Source organism: Cyprinus carpio, chromosome B18 (genome assembly GCF_018340385.1).
Source record: "Cyprinus carpio isolate SPL01 chromosome B18, ASM1834038v1, whole genome shotgun sequence".
Classification (NCBI taxonomy): domain Eukaryota; kingdom Metazoa; phylum Chordata; class Actinopteri; order Cypriniformes; family Cyprinidae; genus Cyprinus; species Cyprinus carpio.
The window spans coordinates 11,404,453-11,421,700 of NC_056614.1; the positions used below are offsets into that span (position 1 = coordinate 11,404,453).

Genomic DNA, 17,248 nt, shown 5'->3' on the forward strand with positions numbered 1-17,248 from the left:
ATTGTTAAAAAGGCCCAGCAGAGGTTGTACTTCCTTCGCCAGCTGAGAAAGTTCAACCTGCCACAGGAGCTGCTAAAAACATTTCTACTCCGCCATCATTTAATCCGTCCTCTGCACTTCAATAACTGTCTGGTTCAGCTCAGCTACCAAATCTGACCTCAGAAGACTACAGAGGGTACTCCGGACTGCTGAGCGAATCATTGGTACAACCCTCCCCACTCTCCAAGAACTGTACTCATTCAGAGTGAACAAAAGGGCTAGTAAAATCACTCTGGACCCCTCACATCCAGCACACTTCCTCTTTGAACTGTTGCCATCTGGTCGACGCTACAGAGCTCTGAGCACCAGAACAACCAGACACTGGAACAGTATCTTCCCTCAGGCAATCCATCTCATGAACACCTGACAATAATTGTGGAACACACACTATTTATATGCTTATACACTTATTTATCTAACAAACATACTTAGTCTTAATTTCAATTTGCACATAATATACCTTTACATACAACTGTCTATTGTTATATATCTGTATATTATATAATATTGTTATATAATTTTTTTTTATTCCTTATTTACTTGTCCCATTTTATTTTATTTATTTTTTAATCTGTGTTTTTTTGTTCTGTCACTGTCATTCTGTTACAGTGTGGAAGCTTCTGTCACGAAAACAAATTCCTCATATGCATAAACCTGGCAATAAAAGCTCATTCTGAGAAAAGAAATGAGAAACTGATTTAATCACAAATACCCTTAGATATGCGGGTGAGTCAGACTCATTTCTTCATAAACTGATCTCTTTCTCTGAGTTCTTATACTTTCATTGAGTGTAATGAAATGACCAGTGTGTGATGTTTTAAGCAGTCATTCAATCAGACACCCACACAAGGTGCTGAAATCTCACCAGAAGCTAACACTAAGCGGATGCTTGAATCCCCACGCTAAAGCCAGTGGAGTTTTTTTTTTTCTTCCTCTGCCCACTCGCACTAACGTTGCTTGGCGACCTTCTTTCTCTCTCATGCTCTGTCCAGCTCAGTGTAATTATGATTGTAAGTATGTATTAATGTGCCTGTGTTGCACTCATGTGAGAGTTTGATGTGCGTATGTGTTTGTATGTGAGTGTGAGCTTGAACTCGGGATCTGTCCTCTGACTCAGTCTCACACAGAAGGGGAAGGAATAATCACAGGGTAACTGCATCCTGGCATCATGGGGAGGGAAACAGCTCTGCTCAACATGTGAAGGTGTAAATGAGACCCAAGAGAAATAACACCTCACTTACAGATTGATGCATGCCAACTAATTTCTTCTGTGAGGGCATTGTACATAGCAAAATACTGGAGTAAAGCTGTTCCTCTGCTCAGTTTGCGGAGAGATCTCTTTGAGGAGATCTTTATTTTTTGGGGTGGTGTAGCCTCAGTGTTTACAGATCTAGGCTGATGCATAAATATACCGTTTCAGTAAAGCCCCACTGTTCCTGTTGTAACTGTACTGTAATTTGCATTGAATCGTATAAATGTAACATTGTAGTATCACCTTTATGCTGTTTGAAGGTTCCTCTCAGTTCAGCAAAGGTATGAGTAAGAGGTCGTTCACACAGAATGAGATGTGGGCAGTGAAATGAGAAAAATACACAAGGTCTCAACTTGAGACCTTGTGTATTTTTCTCATTTCACTGAGAAAAATACACAAGACACGTTTTTTTTTTTAAAGTTGAACTTCTTTTAACCTGAGCACTGCATTTTAAGAAGTCCTGTCTTGTGCAAGATGCTGCAAAAGACGCAAGACTTGAGCGCAATGGTCAAAGATGTCCATCTAGTGTGTTTACATAGAAAAACAATGGAAAAGTAGTGGAGTGGAATGGAAAAAGGGTTTTTTTTGGCACTGAGTCAGCAGTTTTGGTGAAGTTGGTGAAGACACCAATGTGATCGGATTGGTATATTCATAGCTTTTCGTCATTTATTTTATAAATTAGCATAACACTGTACTTTTACTAATAAATGAGAGTCCTACTGATATTTTTTTTTGACCAGTCTTCAGATATATATATTATTTAATTTGTGTGTGAGAAATTGGAGTGAGAATGATTTTCAATTGAAATTCAGTTCCTAAATTTAATTTAAATACAAAAGGTAGCAAACCGGATGCAGATCTGCAAATGCAATCTATATTTCCATGTAAGGATGTAGAAATAAAATGAATTGAAATGTAAAATAAAATGTACAGTAACTGTTATTTTTAACTAGAAAAACAAAGTTTGTCAATGTAAACTAATATATAGTTATTCACATATCTGTGGATATTTTTGGGGTGCATAAATTTCAGTGCATCACTTTTTTTATTGTATATATATCAGTGGCGTTCCATCTATATAACCCGTGAATGCTCCGCATACGCAGGCCGTCTGAGAGAATAAGTTCACTGGCTAATTAATATAAACATGATTATAAGTTGATCCCTGTCATTTAAGATGTAACTTAAAGCTTAATAAAGTGCTGGTAATAAGTATGTAAAATTATTTATTTGAAAAACAATGTTAATTTTCTGTAAATTTACTTTAGTTCCGGAAGCTTCCAGGTAAGCGGATTCACCACAGCTTTCTCGCCTCTGCTCTCCTCAGGTTTTTCATTTTAGGGGGGCTCAGCCCCCAATGTGTGTATATATATATATATATATGTATGTACATATATATATATATATTCAAATGAAAATGGCAACATCGTTTTATAAAGTATGTGTTTATATGTGCTTCATTTTCTCTGGGGGAAACAACTGTGGTGTGATGATGGGTGAATACAGTGAAATACGTGTGGAACCGATTCCTCCCCCATGATATTTTGTAAACTGTATTCATGACAAAGAACTGCACATATGATATTATAACAATCTATCGATAAACACACACCTTGTGTTCTGTTTCTCGCTCTGTGCCGCTGAGGTCTGGATAGAAGAACGCGCTGATCGAAGTCTGCCGCCGTTTTCATATGAAATTTAAAGGGGACCAGGGCGATCACAAATTCGTGTACAGTTTATGTAATCTCAAAATTTTAGGGGGGCTGAGTGGTCATTTTAGGGGGGCTATAGCTCCCCTAAAAATGGCCTAGCGACGCCCATGTACCGGGTGTTTTGAAGGCAGATCAGCGTTCGCCACAAAAAAATATGTGCAAACTGTAATGAAGCAGATATCAGATCGTTCGCCAGCTTAAGTGAAACAGAATGCATCACATTAAGCGTAGATTAGTTATGTGAAATGTATCTGTTGTTTTTTTATGGGATGTGTGTGAACGCACACACAGATTCCTGAAAATCACTGGCAGTGTGAATGAACCACAATCAAACGATCCCGGGGCAAATCACTGGACACATTATCTGTGTATTTTCCAGGATTTTCTGTGTGAAAGAGGCTTTAGATATCACTGCTTTGTGTCACGTCAAAATAAAACTTGAAATGGCCTGAAAACGTGATGACCGTGTGAGTTAGTAAGCATTCAGCTTGATGAAATGAAAGATGTATCTTTGTGTCTGTGTCCCAATATTGTGGCATCCATTTAATAATTTTAATTAAAATTATAATTCACACTCAATATTTTATTATTGCATACTGTTTTACATTGTTCTACAATACTAAGGTGCAGAATATTATTCAAAAATATGGTTCAAATTGTTACTGCATTTATTATTTTGGAATAAATGTAAAAATGCATAAAAACACTTTGAAACTTTTGGCTGACTTTTGGCTAAATGATTTTGGTAAATCACTGTATTATAAAAGGCTTTACGTTTCAGATACTTATACTTAAGATAATTAAATACATACATTACAGTGTCTATAACCTAGTACTTACCAATACTTACACTATGAATATGAATGAGATCACCCTGAAAACATTTACCCATTGAACATAACTTTCCTACCCTTACATTTTACAAAGCAATTTACCTCTACAATACTTTAATCTTATTTATTCTTCAGTTGACCTTTAATATACTATATTACATCAGTAAGATCTCTTGACTCCAGGAGTCCACAGTGACAGTTTTCATTGCGTGCAGCTCAAGCTGTGGAAGTAGGTGATTTGCTCCCGACTTATGCAGATTGCTCCCTCTTCTTTTGAGCAGAGCACAAGGCAAAGCTTTGCTCAATGTGGCAGGCATGCACACTGTTCATTTCCAACACTTTATTTACTTAATTTCTCTCTGCATTGCAAGATCCATTCATTCAGGATTCCAGACTCAATCTGACGCAACTCCAAATATTAACATCACATATAATATTCTTTCCTCATGAGATGAATCTCTTTTCTTACTGCTGGGTGGATCATCTGCAATGTTTCATGCATCTTATTATACCCCTCTGCATGTCGTTGTCCATTAAACATGCAGCCCAACATCTCAGACTTTTATCAGCATCAGAGAACGAAGGAAAAGGCCCGCTGTCAATCAGCTTGATTTATGTATGCTAGCCTGGCACAGAGGCACTGCATCCGTAACTTCTAGATATTAAGCATCTGGCAGTTTATATTCCTTTCTGCTGCAGTGTAAATATATCCAGATATTAGAAGTTAAATTTTGTATTGTTCACTGTGGTTGGTAGGCAGTTCTTTGAGTTTTTGTATAATGAAGTTTTGATTGAAGCCTCTGAAGAAATGAATATAAGTCCTGTTTTAAATAACCAGTGCCAGACTTTATTAAGTAGAGTGTCAAACTACTGCTTATTTTTAACTTCAGATTTCATTCATTGCTTTATTTTGGCAGGAAGCAAAGCCACTGAAAGAACATTGTGTGAATGAGAGCATAGATATTGCATGATTTTATTTATTTATTTATTTTTCTAAAATTGATTGTGACGGTTGACCTTTGCTGTTTGGGTGGACTTTATTAAATCAAGAGGCAAAATTCTTAGTGTGGTATTTTGTTTTTCAAGGGTACAGGGGCTCCAAAACACATTTGAAAACTTAAGCGCCACATATAATGTATACATTTCACTGCGTCATTAACAAAATGTCAAACCAAGAAGCACTGGTCAGCTGATGTTTTTGTATGTTATTTTATTTTTATTTTTTATTAGCTGTCCAATGTGTTTCACAATTTTCTTAATTTTTATCCAGTGACAAAAATGTCATGCTTCATAAAATTATATTTTATAACAATAATGTCTTTTATAGGGGGGACAAAAATGGCCAAAAAGAGGACAAAAATGGCCATAGTAGGAATGTCTGTAGTACTGTGTGTGTTTGCACGTAAGAGAAGCGGACAGTTTTTTAATGATGACAGATGGGGTCTCCCCTGACATATTAGAATACTGGCAGTCAAACCAGCCAAACGCTGCTGTATATGCCTCATGTCCTTTACCTTCTGATTTTTTTCTCTCATCCTATCCTCTCATTTGCTGTATTGCATCAAATTCCTATCTTCTGTCTTTGTCATTTATATAATAACTATATCTTCTTTCTCACACGTCACATACCTTCTCTGCTATGAAACATGAAATAATGTTTCATGTGCACAGGGACTTCTTACCTAATTAGGCCCGTACTGGTCAGAGATGCACGTCTGAAGAGACAGCGATTCTCTAAGTATAGCATGCGGTGACTGTAACCTTCATGAAATACCCGTTACAATTCCTCTGGCACATCCATTTCGTGTATAACACCACGGCACATGGATCCGACACACGAGAATGACTTTTAACACTGGAAAAGAGTCAAGAGAGACAGAATGAAATGTAATATGAGATTACAGAAATTATTTGAGGACAGCAAAACTGCAGACGTGAGACGAACTTTGTGCTGCAAGATCTGAGGCTGACCCTGAAAACCCAATTATAAACATCATAAACCCAACTAGGGCTCAGGTGTGTTGTTCTGGAAAGAGCCAATGCATACAAACACACTCATATAAACACATACAAACAGATGCTGAGGCACATAAGCAGATAGCATGCTTATATGCTCATGTGCGCTCAAACTGCTTCCAGATGATGCACCTGGGGTCTCAGAATCACCAGAGGTCAGGATCTCATTGACCCAAATCACATCTCCACTTTACACCATCATATTATACCGCATTAATTTATTATGACAGATAGTAGAGAAAATGGGTGAGAGAACTGTTCTCTGATTATTGCTCCATGAATACTGCATGAGTGATTCACTCTGTTCTTCTCGGATTATGGGTTATGTTCTCTATAGTAATAATGACAGTTCAGCTTCCAACTAAATTTTACACCGTCTACATGCTCACACATACAGTCATGACCAAAGGTTTTGGCAGTGACATGAATTTTGTGTTTTGCAAAGTTTGCAGCTTAAGCTGTTGTGGTGTTCATTCACATTGTTTCTAGATTGTTGTGTAGAGAGATCAGGTGCGTTTTAAATAATTGCTAAAAGCTTTATTGGCCAAATAAATTTACTTTTCAAAAAAATAATAATAATAATAATTCACTGTTTTTTTGATCCTGACACACAATGACCAGTTAACAGTAATTGACTAATATCAGCAGCACACGTGTAAGTGTGAATGAGTACTAGTCAGGTTAATCACTATCATCCTAATTAGAAAGTAAGAGCAGACTGATGGAGGGAAGAAGCGCTTCCAATCTTTGTTCTTGTTAGCAATGGTTAACTCCAAAGAAACACGTGCAGCCATCAGCGATTTGCATCAAAATGGTCTCACATGCAAGGAAATTGCTACTAAAGAATATTGCACCCTTCCTAAAGGAACCATTTACCAGATCATCAAGAACTTCAAAGAGAGAGTTTCGACTGCAGTGAAGAAGTCTTCAGGACGTCCCAGAGTTTCCAGCAAGCGCCAGGACCGTCTCCTCCTGAGGAGTCAGCTACAGAATCGTGTCACCAGCAGTGCAGAGCTTGCTCAGGAATGGCAGCAGGTTGGTGTGAGAGCATCTGCACACACAGTGAGGCCAAGACTTTTGGACAACGGCTTGGTGTTAAGAAGAGCAGCAAAGAAGCCACTTCTCTCCAAGAAATATGTCAAGGACAGACTGACATTCTGCAGGAAGTACAAGGATTGGACAGCAGAAGACTGGTGCAAAGTTATTTTCTCTGATGAAGCTCCTTCCGACTGTTTGGGACATCTGGAAAATCGATTGCTCGGAGAAGAAAAGATGAACGCTACCATGAGTCCTGTGTTGTGCCAACAGTGAAGCATCCTGAGACCATCCATGTGTGGGATTGCTTTTCAACCAAGGGAGTGGGCTCTCTCATAATTCTGCCCCAAAACACTGCCATGAATAAATAATAGTATCAAAATGTCCTGCAAGAGTGACTTCTTCCAAGGATCCATGAGCAATTTGGTGATGATCCGTGCATTTTCCAGCATGATGGAGCAATGTGTCACAAAGCAAGAGTGATAAAGAAGTTGCTCGAAGATCATTACATTGAAATTTTGGATCTGTGCCACGCAACTCCCTGGATCTCAATCCCACAGAGGTCAGTCCTCAAAAGGTGAGTGGACAAGAAGAAGTCCACAAATTGTGATCAACTCCAAAAGCTAATAAGGCAAGAATGGATTGCCATCAGTCAAGATTTGGCCCAGAAGCTAATATCCAGCATGCCAGAGCGAATTGCAGAGGTTATGAAGAACAAGGGTCAACACTGTAAATATGTCAGTTCTGTGTCTAGTGTTTTCCTCCCCCACGTGCTCCCTGTTATGTTTATGCCTTTATTTGGTCTTCCTGTTCCTGCCCTGATTGTGTTCATTTGTTTCCAGCTGTGTTTTCCTTCATGTCATTATGTTCATTGTTTCCAGGTGTTCCCTCATTAGTTTCCATGTGTATTTAAGCCCTGTGTTTCCTGAGTCTTGTGTGCTTTCTTAAACGTTGATCCCATGTCCTACGTGTGTCTCCCTTGATGTCAGTAAAGACTGTTAGCTATGATTGTCCGGTGTTCTCCTTGTTCCTCGTTCCTCACCATAGGCACACCATGACAAAATATTGACTTATTATATTTTTTTGCCAATAAAAGCCTTTAAAACTTATGATATGTGTATAATTGTTTTTCAGTTTACCATAGAAATGTGAATATTATTTTACTCTACTTTAAGAAAGGAACTTATATGTACTACTTATAGACAGATAAGTTTGTGTTATTTTTCTGATTGTGTCCATCATACACACATCTAGGCACAATAAATGTAGAATGTATATCTGAGTGTGTTTTAAGTCATTGTTATCTGAAGAGTCATGTATCCTTGATCTCACATGAGCAGTCTTCTGAAAAACACTCCTAACTGATCAGTCACTATTCTTTATTGTGAATCACTATGCTATATAATACTTTCTGATGCTGTTTGACATCAGAACAATACATCTGCTTTACTCCCTTAATTATTCATTGAGAAACGTGTCAAGTGATCAGTGCAAGTCTGCTAAAAGGAGCTGCTGGTGCAATAACTCCTTCAGTCCCCTCAGAGCCACTGGGCAGACGGTCTGCAGGAGCGTCTTTAAAGAGCATGATTATGAAGATTAATTACATCGTTTAAGCTCAGTCTACTGATTTTAGCACCTCTATCTCACTCTCCGGTTTAAACATCCCCACTTTAACTTGAGACAAACCTAGATGCATGGGGTGTGCGTGTATTGCTTTAAAAGCTGTTTGGTCTCTGGATGGTTCTGCTCTGTTTGATACTGTCAGTGTAGATTGACAATCACATTGTAGATGTACACAGAGAATTATACATCACACGCTGTCCCCTACAACACAAGACTCCTTTTCTTGAGCTGTGCCATTGTTGTGGTCAGGCTCCTCTGTTTATCTGCAGTGCGCAATGCTCCATTTGTCTTTGGTGCAGCTTATTTTGAGCAACCCCTTTAATGTAATCTTAAACGTCTTTCTCAATCTGACTGGAACCTAATTTTTTTTTTTTTTTTATATGAGAGATCACTTTCTTCTGCAGTGCTGTCAGTTACAAAATACAAATTCACCCCAGAGGCCCAAAGACTTCACAACCACATGTGCACTAACAATATTCAATAACAATCAATCAATCAATCAATACTAAATAAATAAATATATATTTTACTTTTTTATTTAGCATTGTCCTGAAGTATGCTCACCAAAGCTGCATTTATTGATCAAAAACACAATCATACAATTATTAATAATGGTTCTTATCGTGCTAAGGGTTCTTTGGTGATTATAGATAATTAAAGAAAAGCACTTATTTAAAATAAACATTTTTGTAACATTATAAATATCTTTGCCACCTTTGATCAATTGAACGCATCCTAGTTAAATGTATATTCAGGCGAGTACTATTTAAATATATATATATATTGCAATATTGTATACATTTTTACAAAATCCCACTTATTTTGTGAAAAATTAGGAACATAAACCTAGATTATTAATTTTTGTAACACTTGCTTTTTATGATACCTAAGCTCTTAAACTAATATTAATGTGCTGAAGAAAAAAAAAAAAAAAAAAACTTTAATGAATGACTTTCTGTGCCAAGTTTTAGTACTGCAGGTTTTTCTGTACAAAATGTTGTTTGCAACATACTTCCACAACAAATATTTGGTCCTGGTGTGTATAAGTATAAGCCTTTAGTCATGTTATTGTTTCTGCTTCTTTCTACCTTGCTCTGGTTCTTGAAAAGGGGATTGTGCTATTTCCTTAGTCACACTCTTCAACTTAATGTTGTTATGAACTGTCACAAGTTGACAGATGGATCCTTGGAAACTAATGGTAACGACAGGCTGTATATTACAGAACGTGCTGTGTAAGTTCTCGGGTCCTGGTTGCGCATTAGCCATGTGTAATCCGTCACACATGCAGGTTTATTATCTGCAGCACGGTGAATCTGTTATTATCCTGAACCTTCATTTTCTGGCCTTGATGCAGAGAAATAAATTCATACTGATAGTAGCACAGAGGTAATACACTCTCCCTGCAGAATGTATCCGCTTGCATTTTCTCTCTCTTGCTCATCCTCATTTCTTATTTCTCTGTCAGCACTTTTCTGCGTTCCCAGCGAAGTTTGTTGCTAATCCGAATCCACTTTAATATCAATAAATCTCATTAAAAACATTATCTATGCTTTATCAACACATTCCCAGTGCTATTGTTATTCTGTGGTGTTAATAACCTCAGATGCCTAGCAATGCCTTTGCTATTCAACACAATGTTTGGCTGGCTAGCATGAACCAGTAAACCTCTGCTGGTAGATTTCTGTAAATAACTACTGTACAACATTTAGACCCAAATGACATTTTTTTCCTCAATTGAGGGCCATTTAAAAGTTGCCTTGTCAACGAATATCGAAATTTGGGAATGTAAATGGTAACAGCTTAGCATTAACATATAAACCTTTAATCAATCCCAATATTATTGTTCAGATCGCACAAGCATTGTTAAAATTTAAAAAACAATGTTTGTTTTTTTTGTCTTTTGTTACTCATTATTTCAATTGAAAAGGCATCTACATTTGTTTTTTGTTTTTCAACGAAATAACTTTATTAACATTAAACCAATTATCCAAACCAAACAATTTATATTATAATTTAAACAAACCAAAATTTAACAAAAACACATTTGAAAATATCCCTGAAGTAGAATTAAAATGATATTCATTGTCCTTTTTTAACTTTAACCCGATGTTCTCAAATAATAAAGAATAAAAATTAATACAAAATTATATGGACATTTAAAAAAACTAATAAAAATGACAAAAACACGACAAAATTACTAGTGCTGTCAAACAATTAATCACATCCAAAATAAAAGTTTTTGTTCACATAATATGTTTGTGTACTGTGCATATTTATTATGTATATATAAATACACACATATACAGTATATATTTTGAAAATATTTACACATGTATATTTATATTCATATAATTTATATTATATATAAATATTTTTAATATATAAACATAACACTTTTTCTTAAATATATACATGCATGTGTGTGTACAGTATTTATATATACATAATAAATATAAACAGTACACATACGTATATGTTATGTAAACAAAAACTTTTATTTTGGATGCGATTACTCGCAAATCACTTAAAATAACTAAAGCTTTAAAACTGAAATGAAAATGGTTAGCATGAAAGTATACTATATAGACTTGTTCGGCATTGCTGAGAATGGCCAAAAAAGTGTCATAACCATATATGACATGGGGGAAAACAAACCATTCGAATTATCCCGCTGAGACCTTTTTAGGCGCTTGATCTTTACTTTTTGTGATGATTTCGTTTGATTTTTGCTTGGTGCAGGCCCGAAAAGTTGCTGTGTGGCGTTCTGTACCGCTAATAAGTAAAAAAAAAAAACCTGATCAGAGGTAGCACTGAGCGGGTAGCACAGATAGGCTACACTACTTACCCTGCAATGATCTGTCATTAGTCCCGTCCTCCTGCGATGCAACCCAGTTCTGATGGGGCTTACAGTAACCCTACATTGCATCACAATCAAATAAATCTCACTCCCTGATATTTTGTGATGTCATAATCTATTAAAACATTTATTTAATATTATTATACACAATCCCTTAAAAAATAGCAATGGTATTACTATATTAAAAGTATAGTAGACTAACCAAGTTTTTGTTTGTTTGTTATTGTTTTTTTTTTTGGCGTTTTTATTACCAATTGTAGCATAAAACCACAATTTTACTACAAATACCATGGTTAAACTATGTTTAGTGTAGCAAAACATGTTTTTACCATGGTTTAACTATAGTACCCAATAACCATGTTTGGTATTTTATATACATATTTTCATGTTATCTTTTTATTTTATGGCATGTATTTGTGAAAATGATTAGGCAGCCGCAGCACACAAAACATAGAAGAATGCTGTGCATTTCAAGGTATTTCATTGGACCTTAATGTTACCTGTTTTGTCAATGTTAAAAATGTTTTTAATATATCAATAAGAAAGTATGACAGGCTTTTACTCAAGTCTTTATCACTTTATTACAATTAAACAAAACAAAACGACAAATGTTTACTTTCACTAGCCATCTCGTTCTCGTATAGGCTTGTAGTAAGCGTTCTCTTTCTCAATTAGGTAAGTAAAAATGTCGGTAAACGACAACTCTGGCCATTCCATTGGGTCGTTTGTCCAGTTACAGATACCGTACGGACAGTCCGACCCAATACAGCTCAGTTTTTGCGCGTATGTTGCTCTGTCGAGCGGCGGAAATGATTTTATGTAGGCCATTCTGAGTCAACACCATGCTTTTTCAATGAGGGGGAAAGGACTGTTTTCCCCCACGCCGACTCCGCCCACACAGCTATGACACGACACCGAACAAGTCTATAAAAAATAGATAAAAAACTATAATATGACTCAATACTAAAATAATTAACCTGCCAGGAAGTATGCTTTTAGTTTACTTTTTATGTACTTCTCAGAAATGGGCTTTATTTACAGTACATCTCAGAAATATACTTAAAATGACATTTAAGTATACTTGACTTATACACAAATAGTCTAAATATATTTGAACTATACTTGTGCTCCTAGAATCCGTGTTTTTATTGTTTTATCCAATTCATAGTCTTTTTTCAGCTTTTTGTTCAAAATGTTTCTTTATTTTTTTATGAAACTTACCCACATTAAAGTCTTTAAAAAAGAATGCATGAAGCTAAAATAAAATGTTTTTGTTTTCAAGCAGATACCCTGTTCTTTCTTTGAATGTTTTGTATGTTCAGATATTCATATAACAAAATATACAAATTAAAACCTAAATAGGGACATACAGTAGTAGTATACTTAAAGTATGATGTAAAGTTCACTTAAAGAAAATTTATGAGTATACTTGAAGTATATAACTACTAAATTAGTAGTTTACTGAGACTATACTTCAAAGTGTAAAAAGTATTTAATAATTAAACTGTAAGTATACCTATAAGTTCACTTTTAGTATAATTGCAGAACAAACTACAAACATAGAGGTAAACTAGTTGTGTACTCAAAGTTTGCTACTGTTATACTTAAAGTATACTTAAAAGTATAACTTTTATATACTAGAAAGTGGGCCAATTTAGTCCCAAGGAGTATTGAAACAGTACATTTACAAGTATACTACTAGAACACTGATATTTGTATACTTGCTACATAAAGTAGACTTAAAAATATACTTGAACTTTACTTAAGTATACTTAATAAAATAAACTTGAGGTATACTACTTTTTGGTAAGGGAAGCTAGTTTACAGGTTTTCATTGTCCAGCTTCATCTCATGCACTTCTACATGGATAAAAACTTATTAATTTTCTCAGACAGTACCAGTAAACCCGACAGAGACAAACTTTTGTTGATATATTTGCATTTGTGTATATGTTTAATCTAAAATCTACATTGAGAAATACAATTTAGCTCCATGAAACCTGAACCAGAAGGACACCAATGTCCAATCTAATATAAATGTTTTATTTACTCTCCCTCCTCTCTCTGTCTGTCCGTCTAGGAACCTTGGGAAATCTGGATTGAGAGTATCATGCCTCGGTCTGGGTGAGTATTACATTATATCAAAAAAAGATATTTCCATATGCTGTATGTTTTGGTGCAGTAAATCAGCAGATAGAAGCAGAGACAGTTTTTGCAGAATTTGTTTCTGTTTAACAGTTCATTAATCATGACACCACGCTGACTCTCTCTAGCATTTTCCCTCTTTCACAAACACACACATACACACACACAATCTGGTTCTTGATATCTGGGAAAGGAGGATTGGGACTTGAACAGTGGGATATATGAACACAATTACAAAAGCTGAACTCCAGTAACCGGAGTGGGCCAGTCAGCTTCGGTACCTCCGAGACGACAAAAGGCAGACTCAGCTTTCAGAGTGAAGCAGGCCATTGCTACAGGGACTCCATATGCCTGTGTGTGTCTTTTAAAATATGAGCACTACCGTGTATGCATGTTATTAAATCTAAAAATATCCAGGAAGATAAATAGCTCGGAATGCGATGCTCATGTAGGAGACACAGGTTTGAATCTGGCCTGTTCATCTGGTCATGATCCCGTTCTTCTTTCTCTCTCTCCCACCTGTCTGTCAATAAAAAAGTGATAGAGCCCAAAATAAAACTAGTATGCTCACAACTGGTGGGTGGCAGGTTTTTTTTATTTTTTTCCTTGCTGGTTGGTAGAGCTGTATGCACACACATTTTAATAAAAATATAAAGGGATGATCTGTTTTCAACGCATCAGTTTAGTGAATTTATCAGAGTGACTCAATCATAATGTAACCTGTCCTGAATAGTGGGTCACTGAACAAATCAGTGAACAAATCTGAACAAATCTTTTAGGTGAACAAATTTATGAACGTTTAATTTAGAATGTATTATTGTGTATGTTTTTTTTTTAACAAATCAGCTGAGTAAATGAATCAGTAACGAGCTTAGTAATGTAACCACAGTTGACGTCCTCATATTTTATGCAACTTTGGGCTTCTTTGTTGCAAAGTTGCATTGAAAAAATCACAGGTTGCAGGTTGCGTTTTTTTGGGCTTATTTTGAAAAATATGGTTGATTGTTAAGAAAAACCTGACAAGCAACTTTGTTTCTTTACATTTATTGTCGATGTATGTTTCCAATATATTGTTGACACTATCTGCTCACAGGTAGTCTCACATAGCCAGATCTTCAGACTGACAGCTGAAGGTCTGGAATCCATGGCAGTTTTCTTTGGCCAAGGCCTGCCCATGAGGCCGTTTAACCGACATGTCAAACAACCAATCACAGTTTGTTTCGTTCAGCGGCACGGTTCGGGGCGTGGAAATGTCGCCACAATAACTTTTGGACGTATTTTAAGGATTATGTGCCGCAAACTTGAAATATTTTACATACTTTTGAGAATCCAGCATTTAGTTGATCCTGATGAGCGCTCTTCGTCACAGCTGTAAACACGATGGCTTTCTTCTTTCGTGAGGGGGTTTGGCAGCACGGCATCTTTGTTTCCAGGCGGAATGTTAAAGTTTCCCAGAAATCCTGTATAATTCAACCAATCCGATGATGACTTTGAAACTCCTGAAGTGTTCCCACTTTTGTGTGCCATATGGATCAGACTTTCAGCCAATGCTCCATCGGTGTGACGTCTGAGGCTGAGACTAGCTCGCAGGTAAAAGCCAATCAGTGCCATAATTAATGTGCTGTAGGGTTATTCGTCATCGCATATCATGCACCTTCCTCCCCCTTATTGGAGTAAAATCACATTTAAAGGGGTCATATGATGTTGCTAAAAAGAACATTATTTTGTGTATTTGGTGTAATGAAATGTTTATGCGGTTTAAGGTAAAAAAAACACATTTTCCACATACTGTACATTATTGTTTCTCCGCTATGCCCTGCCTTTCTGAAACGCGTCGTTTTTTACAAAGCTCATCGCTCTGAAAAGAGAGGTGTGCTCTGATTGGCCAGCTATCCAGTGCGTTGTGATTGGCCGAATGCCTCAAGCGTGTGACGGAAATGTTACACCCCTTGCCATACAGTGATGCATGTCCCAGTCAGAACATCCACGCAACAAGACAAAAACAATAAAACTCATTAAAAATGAGCCATTAGTTGCATCCAGTGGGGACATAATTACTGATTATAATGACTTATACTGTCTTTTTACACGTTGCATCGCACTGTGTAAACATTAAACCATGTCTGCATTTGTGATCGGAGAAACAACAACCAACAAGCACTACTCTACACTGCTCAAAACTCGCGTTTGAATCATCAGTGGCAAATCTTTTGTAAACGTATTTACAGACTGTGAGTCAGAACAGCGGGCGTTGTAATCTTCTCTCCCAGGATCAGGAAACAGTCCTACATAAAATGTGCTGCACACATCTGAATATTTGGGTTGAACTGTTCTGAAACAGTGTTGTAAATACAGCTTAACCACTTATTTCTAGTTGTGTCCTCTTTTGGAAGGCCAAACAATGTATTTTCGCTTTCACAATGAAACAGTGTCTCCACAACATGGCGCAGACGGCAACAGTGAGAATAAAAGTTACGCTTTCTTTCTTTGTGTGAACATTTGGGCGGCGTTATGCAAATCTTCCCACACAGTGATCTAGACATGTGGTGGCATGTTTAAATGAGCCGTTTTAGGAGGGCGTGGACGAGTCTAAACTTTTATTAAGAATATCTCTTTGGGTTTGAGACTTTAGTCTTTGCAACTTTAGAGATCTTATCTATTCATGAACAGCTTGTAACGCTCCAAAGAGAAAGGAAAACTTACAATGTTTGTGATGACTAAGGCATCAGTTGATTAAATGAATGAGCGACGCATTCAATAATGTAATCTGTCTTGCAGAAAGGGTCACCAAGAAATCGGTGAACAAATCTGAACAAATATTTTGGTGAACAGATTCAAATTACTCATTTAAAAGAAACATTTTTTATTCATGACGAATCAGTTCAGTAAATTAATCAGAGACACACTCAAAATTAACCTGTCCTGCAGAAAGGTGAACAAGAAATCATTGAAAATAAATTATTTTGTTTTAAAAACTGTTTTTAAAGGGCCCTAGTGAAAATTAAATATACTTAAATGCATTTAAAATACATTTAATTTATGCTAAGTATACTACAAATATATTTACATATTTATGTACTTAATAATATTTCCTGAAATTGTACTTATAGTATACTACACTGGTATACTCAAAATCTGCTAAATTGGAAAAACTAATTATGTACTTAATGCACTTTAATTGTGCAGAAGTAGTGATGAAGTCCAATACTGAAGCATATTTGATTGTGCTAAAGTGGAACTATTGCAAGTATACTTCATGTACACTTTTCATATTTTGCATTTAAAGACTGATATTATTCAAAGATCATACAATCCTCATCAAAAGTGACATTAAAACACATTTTAGGCTTAATATTAAGAAATGTGCACTGTCACAAGTAGTACGCTAACTAAAGTTTAATTATATGAACTATACAGTACTTCATATATGAATTATTTGAACTATACTTAGTATAAAAAAATATTTTAAATATATTACTTTTTTACGAGGGGAGTCATGAACTAAGAAATCAAAATTCCTTGAAATCAAAAGTCATTGTGCTATAAAAACATTTCTTGCTAGTCTAAAAACTGCCAATCTGAAGCTAATTACTACTAACTTTGTATTTTTATAGATGTAAAAATCTTGATAACATTATAAGTGGACCTCAGAGAACAGTACAAAAAAAACAAAACAAAAACAAAGGCAGTTCATGACCCCTTTAACATCAGTTGAGTAAATAAATTAGTGACATGCT

General features: G+C 36.0%; 1 protein-coding gene across 3 annotated transcripts in view; it reads left to right on the forward strand.

The window, feature by feature from the left end:
• The window catches only part of kcnab1a (potassium voltage-gated channel subfamily A regulatory beta subunit 1a), a 144,490-nt gene that overhangs the window by 74,839 nt on the left and 52,403 nt on the right, over positions 1–17,248 (forward strand). For all 3 annotated transcript variants that reach the window (XM_042743818.1, XM_042743816.1, XM_042743817.1), the window contains one exon: positions 13,447–13,490. In XM_042743818.1, coding sequence (XP_042599752.1) covers positions 13,447–13,490 — 44 coding nt within the window. The remainder of the gene's footprint in view (positions 1–13,446; positions 13,491–17,248) is intronic.